Source organism: Zea mays, chromosome 3, assembly GCF_902167145.1.
Source record: "Zea mays cultivar B73 chromosome 3, Zm-B73-REFERENCE-NAM-5.0, whole genome shotgun sequence".
In the NCBI taxonomy this organism is placed as follows: domain Eukaryota; kingdom Viridiplantae; phylum Streptophyta; class Magnoliopsida; order Poales; family Poaceae; genus Zea; species Zea mays.
The window spans coordinates 148677260-148700990 of NC_050098.1; the positions used below are offsets into that span (position 1 = coordinate 148677260).

Genomic DNA, 23731 nt, shown 5'->3' on the forward strand with positions numbered 1-23731 from the left:
TAGGCATCCCTTGCAAATTTTAGCTTATCAAAATTACTCTTGCTAGTCTTAAGTTGAGCATTAAGACTAGCCAATTCATCATTAAGTTTGGAAATTGAAACTAGATGTTCACTACAAGCATCAATGTCAAAATCTTTACACCTATTACAAGTTTCAACAATTTCTTCACAAGAATTAGATTTACTAGCTACTTCTAGTCTAGCATTTAAATCATCATTAAAACTCTTTAACTTAGCAATAGTTTCATGACAAGAAGATAGTTCACTAGAGAGCATTTCATTTCTCTTAATTTCTAGAGCAAGAGATTTCTGAGCTTCTACAAATTTATCATGCTCTTCATACAACAAATCCTCTTGCTTTTCTAAAAGTATATTCCTATCATTCAAGGCATCAATCAATTCATTAATTTTGTCTACCTTGGTTCTATCTAATCCCTTGAATAAGCATGAGTAATCTATCTCATCATCATCACTAGACTCATCCTCACTTGAAGAAGCATAAGTACTAGTATTATGAGTGCTTACTTTCTTCTCCCTTGCCATGAGGCAAGTGTGTCGCTCGTTGGGGAAGAGGGATGACTTGTTGAAGGCAGTGGCGGCGAGTCCTTCATTGTCGGAGTCGGACGAAGAGCAGTCTGAATCCCACTCCTTGCCAAGATGAGCCTCGCCCTTTGCCTTCTTATAGTTCTTCTTTTTCTCCCTCTTGTTCCCTTGGTCCTGATCACTATCATTGTCGGGACAGTTAGCAATAAAATGACCAAGCTTACCACATTTGAAGCATGAGCGCTTCCCCTTGGCTTTGGTCTTGCTTGGCTGTCCCTTGCGACCTTTCAGCACCGTCTTGAATCTTTTGATGATGAGAGCCATCTCTTCATCATTAAGTCCGGCCGCCTCAATCTGTGCCACCTTGCTAGGTAGCGCCTCCTTGCTTCGTGTTGCCTTGAGAGCAAGGGGTTGCGGCTCGTTGATCGGACCATTCAAGGCGTCGTCCACGTACCTTGCCTCCTTGATCATCATTCGCCCACTAACGAATTTCCCAAGAACTTCTTCGGGCGACATCTTGGTGTACCTGGGATTTTCACGTATATTGTTCACCAAATGAGGATCAAGAACGGTAAATGACCTTAGCATTAGGCGGACGACGTCGTGGTCCGTCCATCGCGTGCTCCCGTAGCTCCTTATTTTGTTGATAAGGGTCTTGAGCCGGTTGTATGTTTGCGTCGGCTCCTCCCCCCTTATCATCGCGAACCGTCCAAGTTCGCCTTCCACCAACTCCATCTTGGTGAGCAAGGTGACATCATTCCCCTCATGAGAGATCTTGAGGGTGTCCCAGATCTGCTTGGCATTGTCCAAGCCGCTCACCTTATGGTACTCGTCCCTGCACAAAGAGGCTAGCAACAAAGTAGTAGCTTGTGCATTTTTATGAATTTGTTCATTAATAAATATGGGACTATCCGTACTATCAAAGTGCATTCCACTCTCTACAATCTCCCATATGCTAGGATGGAGAGAGAACAAGTGACTACGCATTTTGTGACTCCAAAATCCGTAGTCCTCTCCATCAAAATGAGGAGGTTTACCAAGTGGAATAGATAATAAATGAGCATTAGTACTTTGAGGAATACGAGAGTAATCAAAAGAAAAGTTCGAATTGACCGGTTTCTTTCTCTCGTAGTCGTTGTGGTCGTCGTCCTTTTGGGAGGAGGAAGATTCGTCGCTGTCGTAGTAGACAATTTCCTTGATGCACCTTGTCTTCTTCTTCCTCCCATCTTTTCTTTTGTGGCCCGAGCCCGAGTCGTTGGACTTGTCATCCCTTGGCTCGTTGACGAAGGACTCCTTCTCCTTGTCGTTGATCACGATTCCCTTCCCTTTAGGATCCATCTCTTCGGGCGGTTAGTCCCTTTCTTGAAGAGAACGGCTCTGATACCAATTGAGAGCACCTAGAGGGGGGGGGGTGAATAGGTGATCCTGTGAAACTTAAACTTATAGCCACAAAAACTTATTAAGTGTTAGCACAATAATCACTAAGTGGCTAGAGAGAAGGTCTTGCACAATACGATAATCACAAAGAATTCAACACAGAGAAGACACATTGATTTATCCCGTGGTTCGGCCAAGTACAAAACTTGCCTACTCCACGTTGTGGCATCCCAACGGACGAGAGTTGCACTCAACTCCTCTCAAGTGATCCAATGATCAACTTGAATACCACAGTGTTATGCTTTTCTTTTCTTATCTCGTTCGCGAGGAATCTCCACAACTTGGAGCCTCTCGCCCTTACACTTTTGATGTTCACAAAGAATCACGGAGTAAGGAAGGGAAGCAACACACACAAATCCACAGCAAAATGCGCACACACACGGCCAAGAATCGAGCTCAAAAGACTATCTCAAAGTTCTCACTAGAACGGAGCTCGAATCACTGAAAATGACAAACGAATGTGCAAAGACTGAGTGTGGATGATCAAGATTGCTCTAAGGTTGCTTGGTTTTCTCCTCCATGCGCCTAGGGGTCCCTTTTATAGCCCCAAGGCAGCTAGGAGCCGTTGAGAACAAATCTGGAAGGCCATCCTTGCCTTCTGTCGTCGGGCGCACCGAGAGCGGCCAGTTCGCCCGAGTTAGTCTGGCGCACCGGACACTGTCCGGTGCCCCAGACCGAACCAGCCTCTTGGCTGTACACAGCCAACTCTTCTCTTTTCTTCTTCTTTCTGTTTCTGATACTTAGACAAGTATATTAGTACACAAAACTAATGTACTAAGACTTAGAAACATACCTTTGCTCTTGATTTGCACTTTGTCCATTCATGGGCATAGATTCTCATTTAAGCACTTGTGTTGACACTCAATCATCAAAATACTTAGAAATGGCCCTAAGGGCACATTTCCCTTTCAGTTATGCCGCTGGTTTTAGAAGATCTGTGAACTTGAAGACAATGAAGATGAATGGACTGAAGAGCCATGACTTCCACATAATTATGGAGAGGCTCATGCCTATAATGTTTCGTGGGTACATTTCTGAAGCTGTGTGGAAAACGTTAGCTGAAGTTAGCTATTTCTACAGACAGTTGTGTGCTAAAGAAATCAGAATAGATGTGATGGAACAGCTGGAGAAAGAGGCACCGGTGCTTTTGTGCAAATTGGAAAAAATATTTCCACCGGGTTTCTTCAATCCTATGCAGCATCTCTTTATACATCTTCCATATGAGGCTAAGGTCGGTGGTCCTGTTCAGTATAGGTGGATGTTTCATATAGAAAGAGCATTAAAGAATCTTAGAGCAATGGTGGGCAATAAAGCAAGAGTTGAAGGATGTATTGCGGAACAATTTAAACTAAAGGAGGTAGCACACTTTACAAGTTGTTACTTTGCAGAAGAACATAATGTATTTGCTCGAAAGAAAAGGTACCATGATGATGAACGAGAGATGCCTCCGAGTAGTGATCTTTCGATTTTTCAGACAAACGGCAAAGCTGTTGGTCCACCCAAGGCATATCACCTCAGTATGGAAGAACGAAAGTCTGCTTTACTGTACATGTTCACGAATATGCCTGAGGTGGAGAAATACTTTGTGTAAGACTTGTTTTCTTAAACTGTTCATATGTGAATTAGTTTATGTTATCAAATATCTCATGTCATACAATAATATTTGACAGCGAGTTTGATGAACAAAACATGAGGTGTCTCGGTAGGCCAACAGCGAGAGACATAGACAAATTGCGACGCGATGGTATGCATGGGCGACCTAATTTCATTATGTGGCTTCGGGACCGTGTAAGTCTTAATTATGTGGCTCCGAGAGCTAATTTCATTTAACTAATATTACAGAATTTGCTAATGCTTTGTGGCATGATTGCCAGTTTGGGGAGGAAATGAATTTGAATGATGACTTACGTCAGTTATCTATTGGAAGCGTAACTGCCAAAAGCTATGGACGTTACGACGTCAATGGATATCGCTTTCGTTCAAGCATTTTCGAATCAAGTCATCCTATGGCCGCCACTCAAAATAGTGGAGTCGTTACTAGGGCAACCGACATGGAAGGACACGAAGCCTGCTATTACGGGAAAATCAAAAATATAATCGAGATTACATTTGCTGGAAATAAGCCTTTAGTGCTAGTTTTCTTTGAGTGTAAATGGTATGACCCGAAGTATTATAGGACCGAATTTGGGATGACACAGATCCAACCTGAGAAATTGCTTCAAGGACACGACACGTATATCCTTGCCCATCAAGCAGACCAAGTTTATTTCTCGACATATCCATGCAAAAAGTTGTCTAAATGGAGGGTTGTGTACAATGTAAATCCCCGCGAACGCCTATACAGTCCTGGTGAGGACGAATATCAAATTGGTCACCTTGAGCAGGTTGATGAGGTGTTTCAAGAAGAAGAGTTGCCAACTAGTTTTCATATTGATCCTGCACCGACATTAGATTCACTAGTTGTAGACGTTAACGACTTAACTTTTCCCGAGAGACGGAGAAGACAACCTGTTAGGAGAAAAGTTACATGGCGACCTCTGCATAGAAGAGAACAAATAGATTCTGATTTTGATGATATTTAACAAGTAAAGTTGTTTTGTTATTCCATTTGTTTATATTTTAAGTATTATGTCATTTTTGATGCACTAATGAATAATTTCTTATTTTTTATGCAGGATGCCGCCAAAATCAAAGAAGTCAGTGAAGGGGTTGTTCAAGGGCCTGGGCCTTTTTCAGGGCAGTTCTTCGAGCAGCAGCAGACGTCGAGAGCTGTTGAGCACGGTACATGGAGATGAGGTAACATATCTTGTACAAATAAATTTGTTTACATATTTACAAATAAATCTTGAGTTGTATGTACCAGGATGAGCAGCACACTGAGGAGCAGCACATTGAGGAGGAGGAGCACAATGAGGCTGAGCAGCACAATGAGGAGGTGGAGCATAATGAGGAGGTGGAGCACGTGACATGGGACCAGGCCGCACAACATCACCAGCCATGGGACCAGTGGGACCACCAGAGAGAGCAGCAACAGGCGTGGGACCAGTGGGGCCAACAGGGCGAACCGGCTGACAACCCGATGGATGATGGCTCGGGAGGCTCTTCAGCGACACGCACACGTCGCTCAAGAAAAAACCACTCAGTAAAGCCTCGTCACGCGATAGAGCGAGAGGCTGATAGGACTTTAATCATGCCACATGGAGATCGGTGAGTGTAATATATTAACTTATCTAATATAACTATTATGTGTATTGTTAATGTTTTTGTGTAATGCAGGAATTGGGAGGACCTGTCCTTTGACGGCAAGGGACACCACACTCAGGTTAACCTTACGTTGGGTTCTCTTTGTCGCCTTCACTACCCTGGTATAGTGAAGGTGTCAAACGGTGATACCGAGGATGAGGTGCTCGTCAGTACCTGGGATGAGTACAAGTTTAAAAAGGAACGAAACCACACCGACAGACAGGGACTTGTGCGTAATGACTTTTGGGTATGAATTCTTTATTATTTTTGTTATGTTTCTTAATATTGTAAATCTATGACTTATACCATTGTATTTGTATTCTTTATGTTGTAGCTTCGATATCGGTTGCCTGACGAAGAGGATTACATGGGGCACGCTGAACGTGTCTTGCAAAACAATGCAAAGAAGCTGGTGAAGGATGCCATATACTATGCGAGAATTCAGGCTACAAACCTGTATTTTCAAAAGCATCCGGAAGAAGCAGGCCCCTTGAATAAAAAGGAAGGGTCCTCAAAGATATATTTGACTGAGGATCAATATCGTGAGGTTAGTATTCAATTTGTTTTACCCTTTATATTTATTGTTGTGATTGATATAATATGTAAAATTGTGTGTGTGCAGGTGATGGTTCCATGGATGGCGCCCGTGCCTGATGCGTACTATGCTTGGTGTCGATATTGGGCTTCCGAAGGCTTCCAGAAAGCGTCAGCGCATCACAGACAATGTCGAGGAACCAATCCTAACCACAAGTTTGGCGGTGACGACATGATACGAAAAGCTAAAAGAATGGTAAGTTTGATCTTTCTATGTCGATCAACAAATGATACAATTGCTTATGAATGTTTTTTGTTTATACAGGAAGCTACGAGTGGCCAAAAGCCTAGTGACATTGAGGTCTACCAGGAGGGCCACAAAGGACCAGACCCGAACAACCCTGACCAGCTCTGCAGCCAGACAGCCATAGATCGCTTGGTGAGTTTTGGCTCAAAAGTTCAAACGTTCAAAGTATATAAATTCCTGCATTTGTAAGGTTGTGAATGATGTATAGGCGGCATATGGGGAGGAGATGGTTCGTCGCCATGGCCCTGACTTCGACTGGCGCCATGAACCAGTGGATCCCTCGGTGGTGTACGCAAGTGGTGGTGGCAAAGCGCATGGACGGTAAGCTCTAACTTATGAAATTATATGGTTGACACTAAATTGATTATGCAGTAATCACATTTTTTGAATCACATATAGATATGCACTCTTCGACGGATTCATTGACTCGTCGTCGGTGAGATCTCAGAGGACGGGTTCATCTTCCCGTAGCTCATGCTCTCGTCGACCGAACGAGCAGGAGTTGGAGATTATGAGGATGCGTGAAGAGATGAGACAACAACGCGAATTTATGGAGGCTTGCAATGCACACAACCAAGCGATGTATCAAGTGAGTACACATAATCCGAACTCTAAATTATTATATTTCAATACAACATCTTCAGTAGTAACACATATGTGTTTAACAGTTAATGCAGCAACAGGGCATGGCAACAAATTTTCCACCGTCACCACAATGGAGCCAATTTGCAAACACACCAGTTCCACCACCACAGTTCACCACCCCTCCGACACATATACCTGCACCTCTGAATTTTATACAGGCCTGTATTTGAGAAGTGGAGTATCAAATTGTAAGTCAAATAGCCTAGTTGCCAAGTAGATTCCAATACAGCCCAAATGAAAGGATCTAAACAGACCATAAATATAATTGTATAGAGGTTGCATGATTCTCTAAGCCTTGCTGATATTACCCAGTTCTAATTGGGACCTATTTCAGTCAATCATATGCATAAGAATATGATCATGTCTTATGCTCAACCTTTAGCATTCCTCTTTCAGTCAATTTCTCACTAAAGCGCTGCTTACAAACTTGAAAGAATAGAACACTGGATCAGAAATATTTGCATGATTTTCATACCTGATGCCACCCTACTTTTGTCTTGAGGGAGGTCTGAGACAGCCAGATCGGGGTAATAGATCCATTAGGACTTAATTGAAACCCGAATAGCAATTAAGCCCTTAAGAGACATAGGAATATGCTCGTGCGTTGCTACGGAATCAATATAATAAAATACATTTATATGCATAAAAAACAAATGGTTTTAGAGATGCTGCTGTGATAGTGAAAATGTCAGCAGGAGTAATATATGAACAAATCTGCCAGCATATGCAGTGTAGTTGTAACTGAAAATGCAGCGAGTGAAATGAGAAACATAGAAAACGTTAGAAGAAGGTTAGTACCATTTTTCATGAATCAGGTAATTTAATACAAAGTTTATTTGCTTTATCCTTTCTATTTCCTTTCAAAACAATCTAGTTTAAATCATTACAGTAACTTGCTTACTTATCACTTATCAGTACAATACCAACTTGCCAAGCCTTGCACAGACACAAAACCTATACGAACGAGCAAACCTCAACAAGCACCACTTTTACTGTCACTAACAACAAAAAAGGTCCAAAATTTCAAGAAAGGTGATCATGCACACTGCAGGTCTAGAAGCGCTCATGGCACGCACCTGCTGCCATAGCTGGAGCAGCAGCAGGCTTGCTCGTTTCTGTAGCGAGATGATGGTCTGTCGGTCTCAAAGGCACCGACGGGTGCCTTCACCTTGCTCTTCCTCGCCTCAGCGACTCGATCACGTTGTTGAACAGCCCTGACTCCTACTTTTTCGTCTCCTTCCAGTCCTACCACCACTGCAGCACGACGACCTCGGCACCCGCGTCTCTCGCTACAGCATCGTCGCCGCTCCTCCTAATTATGATCTTGTCGCATCTGCTCCTGGATTTCGCGTCTGCCACGGCTATGGAAGGCCTGAACCAGAGCCATTTTGGGGTGCTGCCACTGCTCTCTTCAGGGTTCAGTACTTTGCCCCGCCGGAACGTCAACTTGCGAGGCGGTTGCGCTTGTAGCACCGTAGCAGGGTGCTCGAGGGGGTCACCAGGGCAGGCTTTGGCCTCCTTGCAGTGTCAATTTTTTTCTGTAGAAACGGGGAGTGAAAAATTATCATCCTCGTGCAGTGGGCAAAAACTTAAATTTATATAGAAGTGATCGAGCCGCTGAGGCGAGGAAGAGCAAGGTCACCTGTATGGTTAGGAGCACATGCGTTACCACCAGACCACATGCAACGCACGTGCACTCACCTACGAGGCGGTTGCGCTGGCAGCACCATAGCAGGGTGCTCCAGAGGGTCATGGCGCAGGCTTTGGCCTCCTTGCAATGTCGATTTTTTTCTGTAGAAACGAGGAGTGAAAAATTGTCATCCTCGTGCAGCGAGCAAAAACTTAAATTTATATAGAAGGAATGTTTGCCAGCAACTTAGACCTATGTTGACTTCAGAACCACTATTATTTACCAAAAACGAGAAAAGAATTTACTCAATAAATATAGAAACTTACATTAAGGTGAAGAAATGCACCCCAGATCAGAAATTTGCATAGAGAAACAAAAAAGCACACAACCTCATTCAAAAAAAATATTTGCATCGAGTAGAGTAGAGATGCACAATTGTGTGAATCTGTACCTTTGTTGGGTCTGATCTCTTTAGTCTCTAGTTTCCGCACTTTCGGTGAAGCCGTCTTCAGAATTCTCTATTTAGCATCCTTAACATCAATACTATAATTTTCTGTTCCAGAAACCTTTTTGCTGCTAATGCTTGGGGGATCAATTTTTCTTTTCTAACTGTTCAAAAATTTCTGCAGGATCAATTATCGCCTCCCTATAGGATAATTTTAGAAAGCAAATCAGAATGCAATCACCAGACAAGATTTGAGAGCACATGATATTATATACCAGATATAGAAACCAACTATCAAGAAAAACATATTCTAATAGAGCATTAAAGTTTCAACAACACAATGGCATGTATCAGTACTTAAACATACAAAAAAATGAGCATGTATCTGCCATTGATCCTACAAAAAAATGAGCATTTATATATAGCCCAACTCCAAAGCATTGTGTATTTGAAGTTACTTTTTCAGCAGTAAGATTTTCAGTTGTTATACCACATAAGAAATAAACATGTACATTTTCTGTATGGCAATTAAAATCCATAGAACATTTGCAGTTGTCCAATTTCATCCATATGGACATATGGTTCAATACTGAAATTATACACGACCCAAAGATCAAGGGAAAAGGTAAACATACAAATCCAGAGTTCCTCCAGAGTGTGTGTGCTTGAGAGCCTCATTGTAGTCCTGCTCACGCATAAATATAATTCCGGCAATCAATCGCAGAACAAGATTGCTTCCAGTTGCTGAATCACTCAACCATTCCTTGAGACTGGAGATAGCACCTTCCTTCAGGATTGGACAAAAAATAACGTAAAATACATTTCAGAATATCTCGATGGAAATGAAAAATACTAAAAGTTTAAACATCATAAATGCCTTTAAAGTGCAAACACACACACATACATGCGCAAAAATTAGGTATGTCAGCCTCATGAACTACTGTCTCGTTACTATAATCAAATTATATGAAAGATAAACAATCACATATAATCTGGTCCGCTGGTGCCTCAAATGAGTAATCACCGTATGTAAGTTTACCACAAGTCTTTACTTCTGGTGTGGTCAAAGTAATTAGTCAATGATACTAACTCACTCAAGGAACATCATATGGTCAAATCTATGATTTAGTTCATATACAAATACGAGCAATATGTGTTTCGCAAACAGCAATACTTCCATATGCTTCTTTTTGGTAGCATTTTATCACCTTTAGAAACTGTTATATATACTGCAAGCTAAATAAGTAATTATGAACATTTACTATATGAAAAAACAGGTATAAAATTTATAACTTTGTGAAGTTAGATCTCCACCCACCCACCCAGACAGTGTCACCCTGGGATTCATATAAGTGGATTTCACGCTATATAAACTTATAAACAACACAAGCACATATCATTGAAAGAGAGGTCATATGCATAGGCCATAAGCATACACAAGTTTGTGACAGTGATTTATCCAACACATGTCCAACAAACCTGCTAGGCTGATCATAAGGAGGTTTAAATAGTTGTGTACTTCCAATGCTACATTGTAGTAATCACATCATCAACCCTATGCCCTCGAATGATTGTTAGTTTTATGGAAACCTATTCAAAACAGAAAACACAAGATCATAGTATCCATGGTGCAAACAAGTTCATGCTTCCGTAACATCTAGCAATGCACAGGATGCACGGGATCTAACCCAGACCATAATACTTAGTTAAGTAGTAACAAATCTAACCCTACTACCACAACGACTCCCATACCAACGACCCAGATCTAGACCAGCAGCGATTACAGCCAGATCAGAGGCGACATAGTTCAGATCTAGCGCACTAACCTTGTCTCCAGTGAGGTACAGAGCGAGCAGCTTCACGGCCTGCAGCGAGGTAGCGATTGACGAGTCGATCTCGCTGATCACCATCTGCACAAACACAGAAAGGCACGTGCGATCTCGCTGATCACCATCAGGTTGAGGAACATATTGTAACCATTTGATTAGAAGATAGACAGACAGTGAGGAGAGGAAGGAGGTATTGGGATTGAGGAACTCACATTTCTTCAGATAATATGGTCATTTTCCAGCCTTTGCTGCCTCCCTCTCTTTCTTGATATGCTCACGCAAGATTTCCGATTCAACTTTTCTAAATATATCATTTTATTATATACTGTTTGGAACCGATTCAAATCGGATTTCTAGGTGCGCCACCGCGAGATCAAGAAAATCCGACCAAACAACTGCATGCGAGGAAAAAAAAGGGAAATTCTTCCTTACTCTGTTGCCGCACCTGCTCCACCTTAATATGTCTCCTGACAACCATTATTCGTTAATTCTTCCACGCTTGCTATAGCCAATCTTCATTGTAAGCTGAGCAGGGACTTCTCGGCATTCCTTCGTTGGCGCACCTGCTCCACCTTGTCCATCATGTCATTAGTCACTGACGGCTCAACCCACACCTACATGCTGACATAGGTGTGCAGATCCGGGAACGCACGCAGCCACATCGGCACATGCTCCATCCCAATCTCCCTCCCCACCACCGCCAGGCTGGCAGAGGGATATGGCTGCAAGCGTTGAACGGGGAACCTTGGCAACAGCTATGCCCTTCTCAGCTTGAATGAAACTCATGTAGAGCACCAAGGATTATGTATTAAAATTTGTAGCTCACCACTACAGAAAACCCACCACGTTCCAATAAAGAATAAAATACATCCCCACATGCCACTATTAGCTAAATCCTATGAAAGGATGGACTGAAGGTTTGATTTTCAGTATTTCTCTCAGTTGTGTTAGCAGCCAAGTAATAAAGTAGTTTGACAAAGTTTAACTCTAAATTTTGGTTAGCAACGTAGACACGGAAATAAAGTTTGGTACAATTATAGATGCAGTACTGTCTTGGTTTTAAGTCTAGAAGGTGAATGAGTGTCAGGTTAACAACTCCAATAAAAAAATTGACACTGCCCGCATCTGATCAGCAACCACATATGGTGTTTATTGTTTTCAATGCAACAATCTGCTTTGGAACTGCCACCATACATATGATTGGAAATTAAAAGATTTTGAAAGAACTCAGATTGTATCCAAACATGCTACTATAAAATATTGCATGATAGATGAAGATATACGAAACCACCGTCAGTTGCTAACCCTTAAAAAAAAGAAAGCATCACCAAATACTTAGATAACCAAAAGGAGATTGTTAGTTAATTTTATGCAGATAGTTATTCATGACAAATAGTTATTCTCTCAGGATTAAGGGGTAGCAGTGACATGTAACTCGAGTAAAATGCAGATGCTTAACTTTGCATCAAAATGGTGGTCCCTTGTTACTGTAACCAGCTGAAAGAGAGAGAAAATATGCAAGATGCAGTGAAGGAGATGAACTGCAATGAACTCTCCGACATCTATAAATTTCTGACATGTAAAACTCTCTGTCATGCACAAATTAAAATCCTATGAAAGGATAGACCGAAGGATTGATTTTCAGTATTTCTCTTAGTTGTGTTAGCAGCCAAGTAATATATGTTTAACTAAATAGATGCAGTATTGTCTTGGTTTTCAGTCCAGAAGGTGAATAAGTGTCAAGTTAACAACTCCAATAAAAAAATTGACATTGCCTGACATGTCTCACATATTAGGAATTGAATGGAGCAAGGTTCGGCCCCGCAAGTCATCTGGAATTCGTACCAGACATGTGCACGTATTTAAGATGCTATAGTAGAACAAGTCAATTAATATAAATGTGTTTACTTGCCTCCGGTAGATTTAATAATGGCTAAGAGAACATCAAAAGAGGGTTGGATGTGCTTATAACCAGCAAATAAGGAGTTATGCCTTTCTTTAGCTCTCATAACTGCATCTCTAAGTTCAGACTTATATTGCATCCTATATTCTTCATCTTCCAGAACATATTGTGCTTCTTCTGCAAAACAGCAGAAAAGGCTAAGGGTGTGTTTGGTTTGACTTTTGGCTTTGGCTTTTGCCACCTAAAAGTCAAAAGCCAACCAAACGGCTGGATCTAGGAAGCAACTTTTTCTAAAAGCCGACTTTCTCGTAGTGCAAATCTGAAAGCACCTCTGGACCTGCTTTTAGTGGCTTTTTGGATGAAACTATGAAAACATATATCGAAGAATTTTTAACGACTTTTAGTGGTTTCCACCAAATGGTTTTTAGCTTTTTAACAGCTTACAGCCTACAGCAGCTTTTTACACAGCTCACAGCCCACAGCAGCTTTTTTCACAGCTCACAGCCCAACCAAACAGACCCTAAGAGAAGGCACGGGGTCCATTGTGTTTTGTTGTCCATTTTAAGAGCCAATGTTCTCATACAAGAAACCAACGAGGACATAGTAAAATAGTTTGCTCCAACAAAAACCCAGGGGCTAACGAAGAACAGAAACAACACCATTCATATTTTCTCTTCAATGTACAGAAAATTCACAATGATATTTATCTATATAGTTGACTTTGAACTAACCTACAAATTGCCCTTCTCTGACGCTTTCTTTTAGCCAGTTTGGGGAAATTATCCAATCACTGCAAGGAGCATATGAAGTTTTAAAATAGTTAAATAACCATAAAATGGGAAAATCACAATATGAGGGTGAAAACACCATATTTAATTCCCACCAGATTTCTGTCAAGAATAGATACCATATTTCGTTATAGGTTAAAGCAAGCTGGTCATTTGGTTAACAAAAGATAAGGATACATACCTAGATTGCATTAAAAAGGATACAACCTAGAGCACAGAGCAATATAGAAATTCATAGCCTAGCCCTCTTTGATCCAATCTCTGCTTCGGTTGCTCCCCGTTCCATACCTCGTCACATCGCATCCCTCCTCCATGGGTGCGCTTAACCTCAGCCATAAGCAGCTTCTAACAACAAATCACAAGAACGGGTGAAAACTAACAGGATGTTACTACCAAATAAACTCGACCGCCGCCGGTACCTAGAGCAGGAGGTACGAACGAGATCAGTGGCGCATCCCCTTTGCTTTGGCGCCACTGCCATTCCTGCCCTTGGTGGTTGGTTGGAAGCCTCAGCTCCTTTTAATAGCAGTGGCTGACCGATTTTGGAATGGGGGTGGACAAGGGTACACGGTTGGGGGCGATGGCTACCCCGGATCTCGCCCACCAATGTCGATTTTGCAAAGGGGGTGGACAAGGGGCACGGTTTAGGGCCATGGCTGCCACAGATCTCGCACACACGACAAATATGGAAGGAATCCCGCTTACCATGGCTGGAGATCCCGCCATGGTAAACGGGATCTGTACCCCTTCTTCACTGTCATGTCGACTTCATCTTGTACCCCTTCTTCACTGTCGCGACGACCTCAAGCGAGGTGGAGGTGGCCGGCTAGCGAGGGAGCGACGATGCGATGGAGGCTGTGGTGGCAGCCAGCGGTGCGTGGAAGAAGGATTCGACAGCGAAGGCAAGGCAGGCTGCGGTAGCTTCCTAGCTCCTGCGCCGGTGGAGACGGCGATGATCTTGGGGGCACGAGGGAGAGGGACGACGCCATTGGTCCCTCTTCTGCTTCCGTAAGGCCGGGAAGGAGATGAGCCAAGGTCGATGCTCGCCACTGTCGCGGTCGCCGGCGGGACGACGACGGCCGCCGTGACAAGGACGGCGAGGAGGATTCCCCAACTGCAGGGCTGCACCATAGCTTGTGGCTACTGGCTGCCGCTCAATGCAATGGCATGTGGGAGGGGTTAGGGTTTGGAGATGTGGGGTGTGGGGTGCTCGAGGAGCGCACTGTGTACGAGGGGAAGGCAGGTTGGGTGAGCGGGTTCCCGACGGGGGCTGCGCGCGTGGAGACGGTTGGGGTGCGGCCGTGGTCGACCTTGCGACGACGGCAGGGAGGGGAGGGATGGAGTTGTTGCTGCGTCACGATTTGCCCCTTCCTGAGATCGCCGCCTTCCACACAGGCTTCATCCACACCCAGTTGCATCCCCCGCCGACCAAGCCCCAGCCGACGCCGATTTTACCTGTTCGGTGCCGAGCAGAGCACGAAGGAGAAGCAACTGACACCGAGGCGAAGGTTTCGAGAGGGGAGGCTATTCTTTTTCCTGTTCGACGACTGCGTGGGGTTAGGGAGGAAGCCGACTGTCTTGCGGGGAAGGTGCGGCCACGGTGTGCGGTTAGCGTGGGCACGGACGGCTGTGGCTCGCGCGGAGGGGGAGACGAGCGAGGGGATCTGGGGGCGACGCACGCGGGCGGGGTAGGGTCATAGGATGACGATCCGGGTAGCAGATACAGGACGGACGGTCTAGATTTACAGTTGGCAGAACAAGGGAAGGCAGGCTACTCTTGCAGCCTTAATAGTAGTATAGATATTGTATGTGTTTTTAAAAAAAATGGAAACTGATTAATGGAGGTGGACGGTTATAGCACTGTCGCCTCTGCTAACCATTTAACTATGCCGGTCTCCTTAGCACATCCGTCATGCAAGCGCTAATGGTGATTATTAACACAGACAATCATTATAAGGAGACCGCCTGCATGTTATTAGCGCGAGCTTTTGGGAGGAGGCGAATGCTTTGCTCGCCTAGTCACATGAAAATAACAATGAAATTTTCTAGGTTGTATGCATTTTATTGTTGCAGAGGAGGACCGAGAGATGATTTGTGTCAAACTTTTAAATGGAATGAAAATCTTCTCTTAAAAAAAGGGTAAAATCCAAAATGAGTACCAACGTTAAGAGATTTGTGTATTAGTAATTATTGTACTCACGCCGCCACGCGTCTCATTGAGGACGGACATTACCAATATCGTGGGGGCCTCAAATTAAGACGGATTTCACCGGCATCAAACCTGACCTGATGTCACCATCTCTATGATAACTACATGGGGTGGAAGAACAAAAAAAAACGTTAACGAGGGAGGTAGAGGACATAAGGAAGGGGTTAGATGTCAACAAGGAGGCCATCGATGGGGGCCTTGAGAGAGGGTAGGTAAGTAGCAACGCGGGAGCATGTGGTTATTTCACCAGCCCTAATTAAAAGGGAGACCGCTGGGTGTTCTAAACAGCAACGCAACGATGACGTTACATATTATATAATTAAACAAATATAGAATACTCTAACACGAAAGCGCCCGTGGCCTAATGGATAAGGCGTCTGACTTCTAATCAGGCGATTGTGGGTTCGAGTCCCACCGGGCGTGCCTAATTTTTTTATGCCTCGAAACTGCCCGTTTCATTGGTTTAGCTTTTAGTTTTGGCTTTGCCCTAGACTCCCATCCTTTGTCTTGACCACCGTTTCATTGGTTTAGCTTTTAGTTTTGGCTTTTCATCCTTTAAAATCAAAAGCTAAATTAAAGGGTTGGATCTAAAAAGTAGCTTTTTAAAAAGCGACTTTTTCTCAGTCCAAAACTAAAAACACTCCTAGACCTGCTTTTATTGGCTTTTGAATGAAACTGTGAAAACATATATTGAAATTTTTTTAACAATTTTTAGAGGTTTGTACCAAACGTTTTAGCTTTTTAACACTCACAGACCACAATAATTTTTTTCACATCTCACAGCCCACAACAATTTTTTTTAAAGTCACAACCCAACCAATCAGACCCTTAAACACGTCTGCTACTGCACCCTCACCTGCTTCTACGTCATGATCTTGTCCAATTGTTTAGCTAATTTATACAAGCTTTGATGAGCTAGAATAAATTTCTTAGGGCTAGTTTGGGAACCCTATTTTCACAAGGGAAATTATTTTTTCCCTTAGAAAAATAGAAATCTCTTGAAAAAAAAATGGATTTCCCAAACTAGCCCTTAAGAGGAATAATTGTGCCGTGTGCCAATTACCATGCGTGTATGAGGCTCTACTCTTAAGGCTTTGTGTTGAGCACCAATTTGACATGTGTTGATGTAGATTGGATTGTAAATTAGTTTAAGTTACACCTCAATCCACCTTAATATATTTGGATTGTGGTCAATACTAGAGTACCCAAACTAGGTATAAGTCGGTTGGTGTCTGGAGGGATGGGACCAAACAGTAACAAGCAAGAACTTTGGAGCGCAAGGACTTTGCACTACAAACTTGAGATGTGAATGTCGTGAACACGATGCATGTACAAAAACTTCTCCGTGCCTAATCATTAATGTTGTTGACGAGTATTTTCCATCAATCACATGTAAAATTCTAATGTTATCTTGTATCAGTAGCAGCGAACTTTGTTACCTTGGTGAATGGAATGCCACCTAAGAATGTGCAGCAACTAGTGAAACCCATGCCCATTTGGATGTCATTTTTGAAATACGAAATAGGTCATCCAATCTTTGGATTCTGAAATGAATCAACAGTTCGCCAAAAACTAGTGTTCTTTTCTGTCTTCCACAAAGCTGTTGTTTCGGAATTTGAAGCCACAAACTGGTGCTGCATTATCTGTTTTATGTCTCTACACCAAGCACTACGCCTGGAGACTGGAGTAATGTTATGAGCACTAAACAAGAAATTGCTGTATTAACATCTTGAGGGACAATGCACAATATTAGAGTGAAACCTGAGACCTATCAAGGGGAAATCCTGATGGATTCTACAGACTACATGTATCTGCCATTCCCATTATGTATCCGTATATCGACTCCTCGCCAGGTGGGATCTCAGAGTCCAGCTCCTCCTTGGACACACCCTCATTCCAGTCATCAGTATAATGCAGACATGGAGACTGTTTGGATGATACCAACATGGCAGGCACAGGCCACCTGCAGTTCAGTGTAGTACGTATTAGTTTATCCAAAACACATTAACTAGCTTAATAGCATGTCTCAGGATGCCTACTTGTTTAACCGAGCTCTGCGATCTGTGTCCATTTTCCAACTTCCCCAGCCTCGATGTCAAACACCGCAAATAGATCTATCACACAACATTATGCTTGACTCTTAACGATTGGAATCACCTCATTACTGCCCAATGGATGTGGTGCAGCATGGACTCAGGATCATCAACAGCTCCCCATTGCCCCAGGACGGAACCCGAGAGCTTACCTCTGTCTTGTAGCTCTTGGTTGTCTGGGAACACACCACTAGTTGCAGCCACAAAACGGTCAAGCAAAACCCTCATAAATGGCATAGGCGCCAGTGCCACAGCCAGCTTTGCCACGATTGTGTTTGCACAGCTCCATTGACAGTCATCGATCCTCACGCTGAAGGTACCATCATTTTGTTCTCCTTGACGACCCAATGCTGAACTGAGAGAGCAGTCTTTCAATCCAGGTGTTCGCCTTCCTGACATAGGCACACCGATCACTCGCATCATTGACCAAATCTAGTAGGATTCTAAAGGGGTGTTTGAATGCATTGCAACTAATAGTTAGCTGCTAAAATTAGCTGAGACATCCAAACAGTCTAACTCAACTATTAGCTATTTTGGGCAAATTAGTTAATAGTTAGCTAGATAATTCCAATATCAATTTTTAGCCAACTAACTATTATCTATAGTGCATTCAAACACCCCATAAGACCAAAACAATCTGCAGGTGGATAATATAATCATTATATTGGATAACACAATCTAGCAGATGCTTTTTTTTAGTAAATCCATTCATGATTGAAAAGGGCAAATACAATCACAAGAAAGTATTACCCTTTTGTTGGCAGGACGCCCCTTCACCTTCAGTCAAACTGACATTCATCAACATAACCATTAGTACACATAAATATTAATGAGCCTTTTCATGTCTCAAGGTTCTCTTATGTAATACTGAAAAGCTCAGTACATCTGGCTTCATTCCCTTAGCTATCATTTCTTGGAAAAGATCTTCAGCCTTAGCTATTTCTCCCTGGCTACAGTATCCATTTATAAGAGCTGTGTATGTGTGAACATCAGGGATAAGTCCTTTTGCTAACATCTCATCAAACAATCCTCGTGCTTCCTCTAGATATTCTGCTTTGCACCGTCCATCAATCAATACTGTGTAACAGGTTACATCAGGTTCGATTTCCATATCTTTCATAGAGTTCAGCAACACCTTATGCTTTGTCCTAAGAAAAAAGGTCCTCCTTTCCTTAGCGATGCCCTGCCACCCTTGTTGTAGGGTCTCCTTTAGGTGGCCATCCAATAGCACTGTGTATGCAACTACATCAGGCTTGATTCCTAAATTTATCATTTGGACAAATAATTCACATGCTTCTTGCAACCGACCAACCTTGCAATAACCATTCATCAGTACAGTGTATACAATAACATCAGAAAGTCCTCGTTCAACCATATCATGGAACCATAAGCGAGCATTGTGCATATCTCTTGTCTGACAATAAGCTGATATAAGTTTGCTATATGAAATTACATCAGGGACAACATTCTTTTCAAGCATCATTTTACATACAGTTGAAGCCTCTCCAACCTTTTCATCCCTACAGAGTCCGTTTATCAATTTTGAACATGACAAACGATCCACCATATTTCCTTGTTTAGCAACTCTAAGAAAAAGCATGTAAGCATGGTCAGTCCAGCCTGAGTGCAAATAACCACAAACCATAGAACCGTACAGCACATTGATATTATCTATCCCTCTTTCTTCTACTATATTAAACAGCACCTCTGCTTCGCTCAAGTTGCCTCCTCTACAAAAACCAGCAATAGCTATACCATAGGTGAGTGAATTAGGTTCGAGCCCTTGATCCATCATGTGCTCTAGAATGTCAAATACCTTCATAACAAGGCCATTCCTGCTATATCCACTGGCCAATATGTTATATGTAACTACATCTGGTTTTATATTTGCCTTCAGCATCTCCTCAAATACTTGCCAGGCATTTTCTGTTTCTCCTTTCAGACAATAACCATTGATCAGGCATGTATAGTGGATTTTGTCTGGTACCAAACTTCCAGCCATCATTTCATTCAGTAGCTTAACTGCCTCATTCATGTTCCCAAGCTTGCAATAAGCATCCATAGCAATGTTATAAAGCACGCCATCAAGATGGACCCCTAAATCTCTAAATTTCTGGAAGTGCACAATTACTTCAGATACCATGCCTAACTTCCTGAGGCACTGTAGAAGGTAAGCAACAATGTAACAATTTATCTCAATGCCATGGGATACCATGTCTTCAACATGATACCATGCCTTCTCTAGGTTACCCATTTTGCAATGACTATGAATGAGATAGCTATAGCTATATAGATCAGGGGCAGATCCATGTCTGGTCTTGATCTCCAAGACCTTTTCAGCCTCCTTCAGTTTCATTTCTTTGCATAGTCCATCGATTACCATATTATAAGCCATGGCTTCAATTGGAACCCTCTCTTGGGATATCTCTTGTAGAACAGCATATCTTCTTACCATGTTATAAGCTAGATCAAACTTTCCACAATCACAAAGGCCAATTATAAATGATGAGAATCCATGTACATCTAATTTCACTCCCATTTCAATCATCCCGACCCACATTTGGAATGCTTCGTCTGCCTTGTTTGCTTGAAAAAGTGATCTAGTGACTATGTTCAATGATTGAGCATCCAGTGTCAACTGAAAGCACTTCATTCGATCATAAGCTGCGACAACCATATGTGAATCACCACTGCTCTGAGATACAAATTTGAGCAGAAAGTTGCGAGCCCAAAGTGTTGGAACAAATCCAAGCCTGCAAAGGCAACAAAACATCTCTACTGTTTCTTGTGCATCGTGGCAGGTGGTGTATGCCTTGATTAAGCAATTGACTGCATACGAGAGTACGTGAGAAGTGGCACATGTTTTTCTCAAGTGATCAATGAGCGGTAAGATTTCAGGGCCACCACTACCAGTTCCCAAGAGAATCTCACGAAACAAGGATACCAGCATCTTCCCCTGGAATGAATGGGACAAAATTTGTATGATCTCTGAGTAGGTTGAGAAGTCATGGTGAAAACCAAGGCTATGTGTATCTTTAAAGTAGGTGAATGCAACTGCAGGTTTCCTCCTTAAACAGCGGAGTGTCTGCACAACACTGTCAGAGCTCAAAGACCGGTGCCATTTCTGGATAGGCTCATTATCAGGAGCAAAGTTCAGCTTTTCATCACCACTTGAGTCATCACACTGAACAGAAGCGGCGATCTTAGAGTAGGGGCAAGCAACTTCACAGTGAAAAGGCTTCCTGCGCCTGAAGCATTCAGCAGTACATTTGGTCCACCGCCACAGGATCATTGGAGACATAAATATTTCTGCTCCTCCTACGACCCATTAGCCATCACTGATATAAGAAATATGCCTGAACCAGAAAAGAAATAGACAAAACATATCAAAATTTTCAGGGAGTTCCCATTACTGAACAGGCAAACGTATTATTTGATTTCCATGCTGATTGCACATAATAGCTAAACCCAAGAGATTATTGGTCAAGAGACATGACTCCTTATGAATTCATTCATGTGTCTCCAAATAATAATGTTACACAAAACCAGCAAAAAGTTAAAACCACCAAGAGCCTTCTCTTGTAACTGAGGAAATTAACTACTTTGCAAATTTGCAGAACCGGCTATTTCCTGCATGCAGTGGTTGGAGTATTAGAATCCTGGCTAACTCACAGAAGTCCTTAGAGACCAGCCACACGAGAATTTTGTTAAGGTAATTAATAGTTACAGATAGAACACCATTTCTCCATGAAGAGATTCTTTACAAAGGGGGTGATACAGATGCAAAGCATGTATATCTAACATTGAAACAGGGAATTGGTCTTCCAGTATGGTGACGATGTACTAGAAACGTTTGAGAATATGTTCTTATGGCCATAGCACAACTATAATCTCTGCACACCCAGGCTAGAAATCTTACTAGCATTAAACTAAACCCGTGTCCTTGATGTACATCGACCATTTCTTGTGGAATCTTCCAGTGAAGAAACAAGATGGCCATGGTCGTTAATATGCCGCGGTGAAACAAATTCGGTATAATTCAAAAGTAACACTAGGAACTGACCTCAGAGCATCTCCAACAAGAGCCCTAAACAGGGTCCTATTTTGAAATATAGGACTCTAAACATGCTTCAACAGTGACCCTATTTTACAAAAAATCATCAAATGACTATAGGGCTCGGTCTCTCAAGTCCTAAATATAGTACCTCATATACTGGAGCCCTATCCTTACTTTGTAACTATGCCTAACCTTTTTATTTCCTAAATAACATGATTTATTTTCTAATAATATGATATAGGGCTCAACTGTTGAAACCGCAAACGTTTTTGTGGCCCTAAACAAATTTAAGGGAGTGTTTGAATGCACTAAAGCTAATAGTTAGTGTCTAAAATTAGCTGAAGACATTCAAACACCCTAACTAATAGTTCAATTATTTAGCTATTTTTAGTAAATTAGTTAATAGTTAGCTAGATATTTGTTAGCTAACTAATTCCGCGATTTTTTAGCCAACTATTACCTCTAGGCTCTAGTGCATTCAAACACCCCTTTAGTAAATTAGCTACTAGTTAGCTAACTATTTGTTAGCTAGCTAATTCTACTAGTATATTTTTAGCTAACTAACTATTAGCTCTAGTGCATTCAAACACCCTCTAAATCAGGTCCTATTTTAGTTTTGAAGACTCAAATATAGGACTTCTTGTTGGAGATGCTCTCAGTCTTAATCTGCACGAGGACACTACAACACCGTGTTCTGCTACCAGTGCTACCTGATCAGACAGTAATAGTTCTAGAAATCATGCTATATCCAATTCTTTTAGAGTGGATATGTAGACAGTGGCCGGGTGTGCAAGCAATCAAGCAAGCGATACGTTTACAGGGAGCTTTTTGGAACGCCGGCATTCCCATGTCTGGGCTTCGTGAAGTAAGTACTCCCAACGAAGCATTTGGAATTCTGTTATTATAATAGGCTGCTCTTTGTATTTCTATTATCCTTGACGTTTTTAACCATGCTGGACAGTCATCTACCGCTGAACGGCCTGTCATCACACGTTTTGACTGAGCTGGCCCGTTCCCGTTCTTCTTCCAGAACGGATCAAGCTCACTTGCTCCTCGACGGCAATGGATCCGCCGTCGGACCCGAAGCCGATCATCCCCCTCGATGAGATCGTCAGCGACTTCGAGGGTGTGCTCGCGGCAGACTCTTGCCTCACTGCCCCAGCGCAAGGTGTGCCAACTCGAACTTCTCCCTCACCATTGCAGATGTGAACAACTCCTGGTTGGATTCACCGCTAGAGCCCGAGGTAATCCCAGTGTTCCCTCCCTTGTTCCCTCCCTTGTTCCCTCTTTAGCATTTGCACTTGGTAAATGAGTTGTATTTAATCAGTGAAAGTGATGACGAACTGCCATTGATTTGAAAACAACAGAAACAATACAATTCAACCAAATAAAATTGCTAACAAACATAGTTTGTTCACCACTTAAAACAATAAAGAACTGGCATCAAGATCCTATTTCAAATGACAAAGTAATTTTAGGATCGACGAAAAATGCATATCATACATCACGACGCAGAGGTCTAGGAGCTTTCTTGGCAGCCTCGGTGTTCGCCTTCTCAGCTTGAACAATCATCTCCAAAGCCGTCGCACTAGCAACGAAGGCGGCTTTGCGAGCAACGACCCTTGCACGCCTGGCTGCAGCGAGCAAATCGCTTAATCGTCCGCGACCACAGGACCTTTGCCCGACTCCATGACAACGGGGAAGAAGCCACAGGCGGCGAGGAATCAAATGGGGAGACGAGCAGAAGGGGAAGAAGGAAGAGCTCAGGTGGAACCCTAGCGTACCTCCGGTGTGGGACCTGGACTGTTTTGGAAGAAGAACGGGAATGGGGCTCCTACGGGGCAGCTCAGTCAAAAACTCAAAACGCGTGGTTATAAGGCTGTCTCCAGCAAGGTCCTCTAAATTTAATCCCTTAAGGTCTCGTTTATTTCCTTTCATTTCAAGAAATTGGAATCATACTAATGAAATAGGCTATTTTTTAGAATATGATATTCCACCACTTTCCAAAGTTATCATATAAGTCTATCTCAAATTCATGAGGTGAAAGATGAAAATTGATTCTATAAATT

General features: G+C 42.6%; 2 protein-coding genes and 1 non-coding gene across 8 annotated transcripts; 1 reads left to right on the forward strand and 2 right to left on the reverse strand.

Annotated features, from left to right (window-relative positions):
* Positions 1-7488: 7488 nt before the first annotated feature.
* LOC103650709 (coatomer subunit epsilon-1) lies at positions 7489-14470 on the reverse strand. Of its 2 annotated transcripts, XR_002268106.2 has the most exons (6): positions 10825-14470; positions 10610-10693; positions 9419-9570; positions 8790-8984; positions 8351-8499; positions 7489-8246 (listed from the first exon to the last, which is right to left on the reverse strand). XR_002268106.2 is itself a non-coding variant. In XM_020550348.2 (4 exons), exons 2-4 carry the CDS (start codon positions 10691-10693, stop codon positions 8930-8932), a joined length of 291 nt encoding a protein of 96 aa, XP_020405937.1. In that variant the 5' UTR covers positions 10825-12762; the 3' UTR covers positions 8790-8929. The 2 variants fall into 2 exon arrangements, 1 of the variants encoding a protein (XP_020405937.1); XM_020550348.2 differs by lacking the exons at positions 7489-8246; positions 8351-8499 and having other exon boundaries at positions 10825-12762.
* A 1392-nt stretch (positions 14471-15862) lies between these two features.
* On the forward strand, positions 15863-15935 carry TRNAR-UCU (transfer RNA arginine (anticodon UCU)). Its single transcript has one exon. It is a non-coding gene; the product is annotated as a tRNA-Arg (tRNA).
* A 1138-nt stretch (positions 15936-17073) lies between these two features.
* On the reverse strand, positions 17074-23516 carry LOC103650710 (pentatricopeptide repeat-containing protein At2g26790, mitochondrial). 5 transcript variants are annotated; one of them, XR_004857212.1, is made up of 5 exons: positions 23447-23505; positions 23166-23296; positions 18356-20923; positions 17552-17997; positions 17074-17475 (listed from the first exon to the last, which is right to left on the reverse strand). XR_004857212.1 is itself a non-coding variant. In XM_020550351.3 (5 exons), exon 2 carries the CDS (start codon positions 20904-20906, stop codon positions 18432-18434), a length of 2475 nt encoding a protein of 824 aa, XP_020405940.1. In that variant the 5' UTR covers positions 20907-20961; positions 23166-23516; the 3' UTR covers positions 17074-17475; positions 17552-17626; positions 17758-17997; positions 18356-18431. The 5 variants fall into 5 exon arrangements, 4 of the variants coding, with proteins under 4 accessions (XP_020405940.1, XP_020405938.1, XP_020405939.1 ...); XM_020550351.3 differs by having other exon boundaries at positions 17552-17626; positions 17758-17997; positions 18356-20961; positions 23166-23516; XM_020550349.2 differs by having other exon boundaries at positions 18356-20961.
* Positions 23517-23731: the final 215 nt, after the last annotated feature.

Bases quoted from the DNA above. Each gene is read 5' to 3' on its own strand.
- LOC103650710 (XM_020550350.3), bottom strand. From the start codon at position 20,906: ATGTCTCCAATGATCCTGTGGCGGTGGACCAAATGTACTGCTGAATGC.
- LOC103650709 (XM_020550348.2), bottom strand. From the start codon at position 10,693: ATGGTGATCAGCGAGATCGACTCGTCAATCGCTACCTCGCTGCAGGCC. The intron at 9,571-10,609 runs GTTAGTGCGCTA...CCAATCCTGAAG, and splicing joins TGTACCTCACTGGAGACAAG to GAAGGTGCTATCTCCAGTCT. The intron at 8,985-9,418 runs GTATGTTTACCT...ATTATCCTATAG, and splicing joins TCTGGAGGAACTCTGGATTT to GGAGGCGATAATTGATCCTG.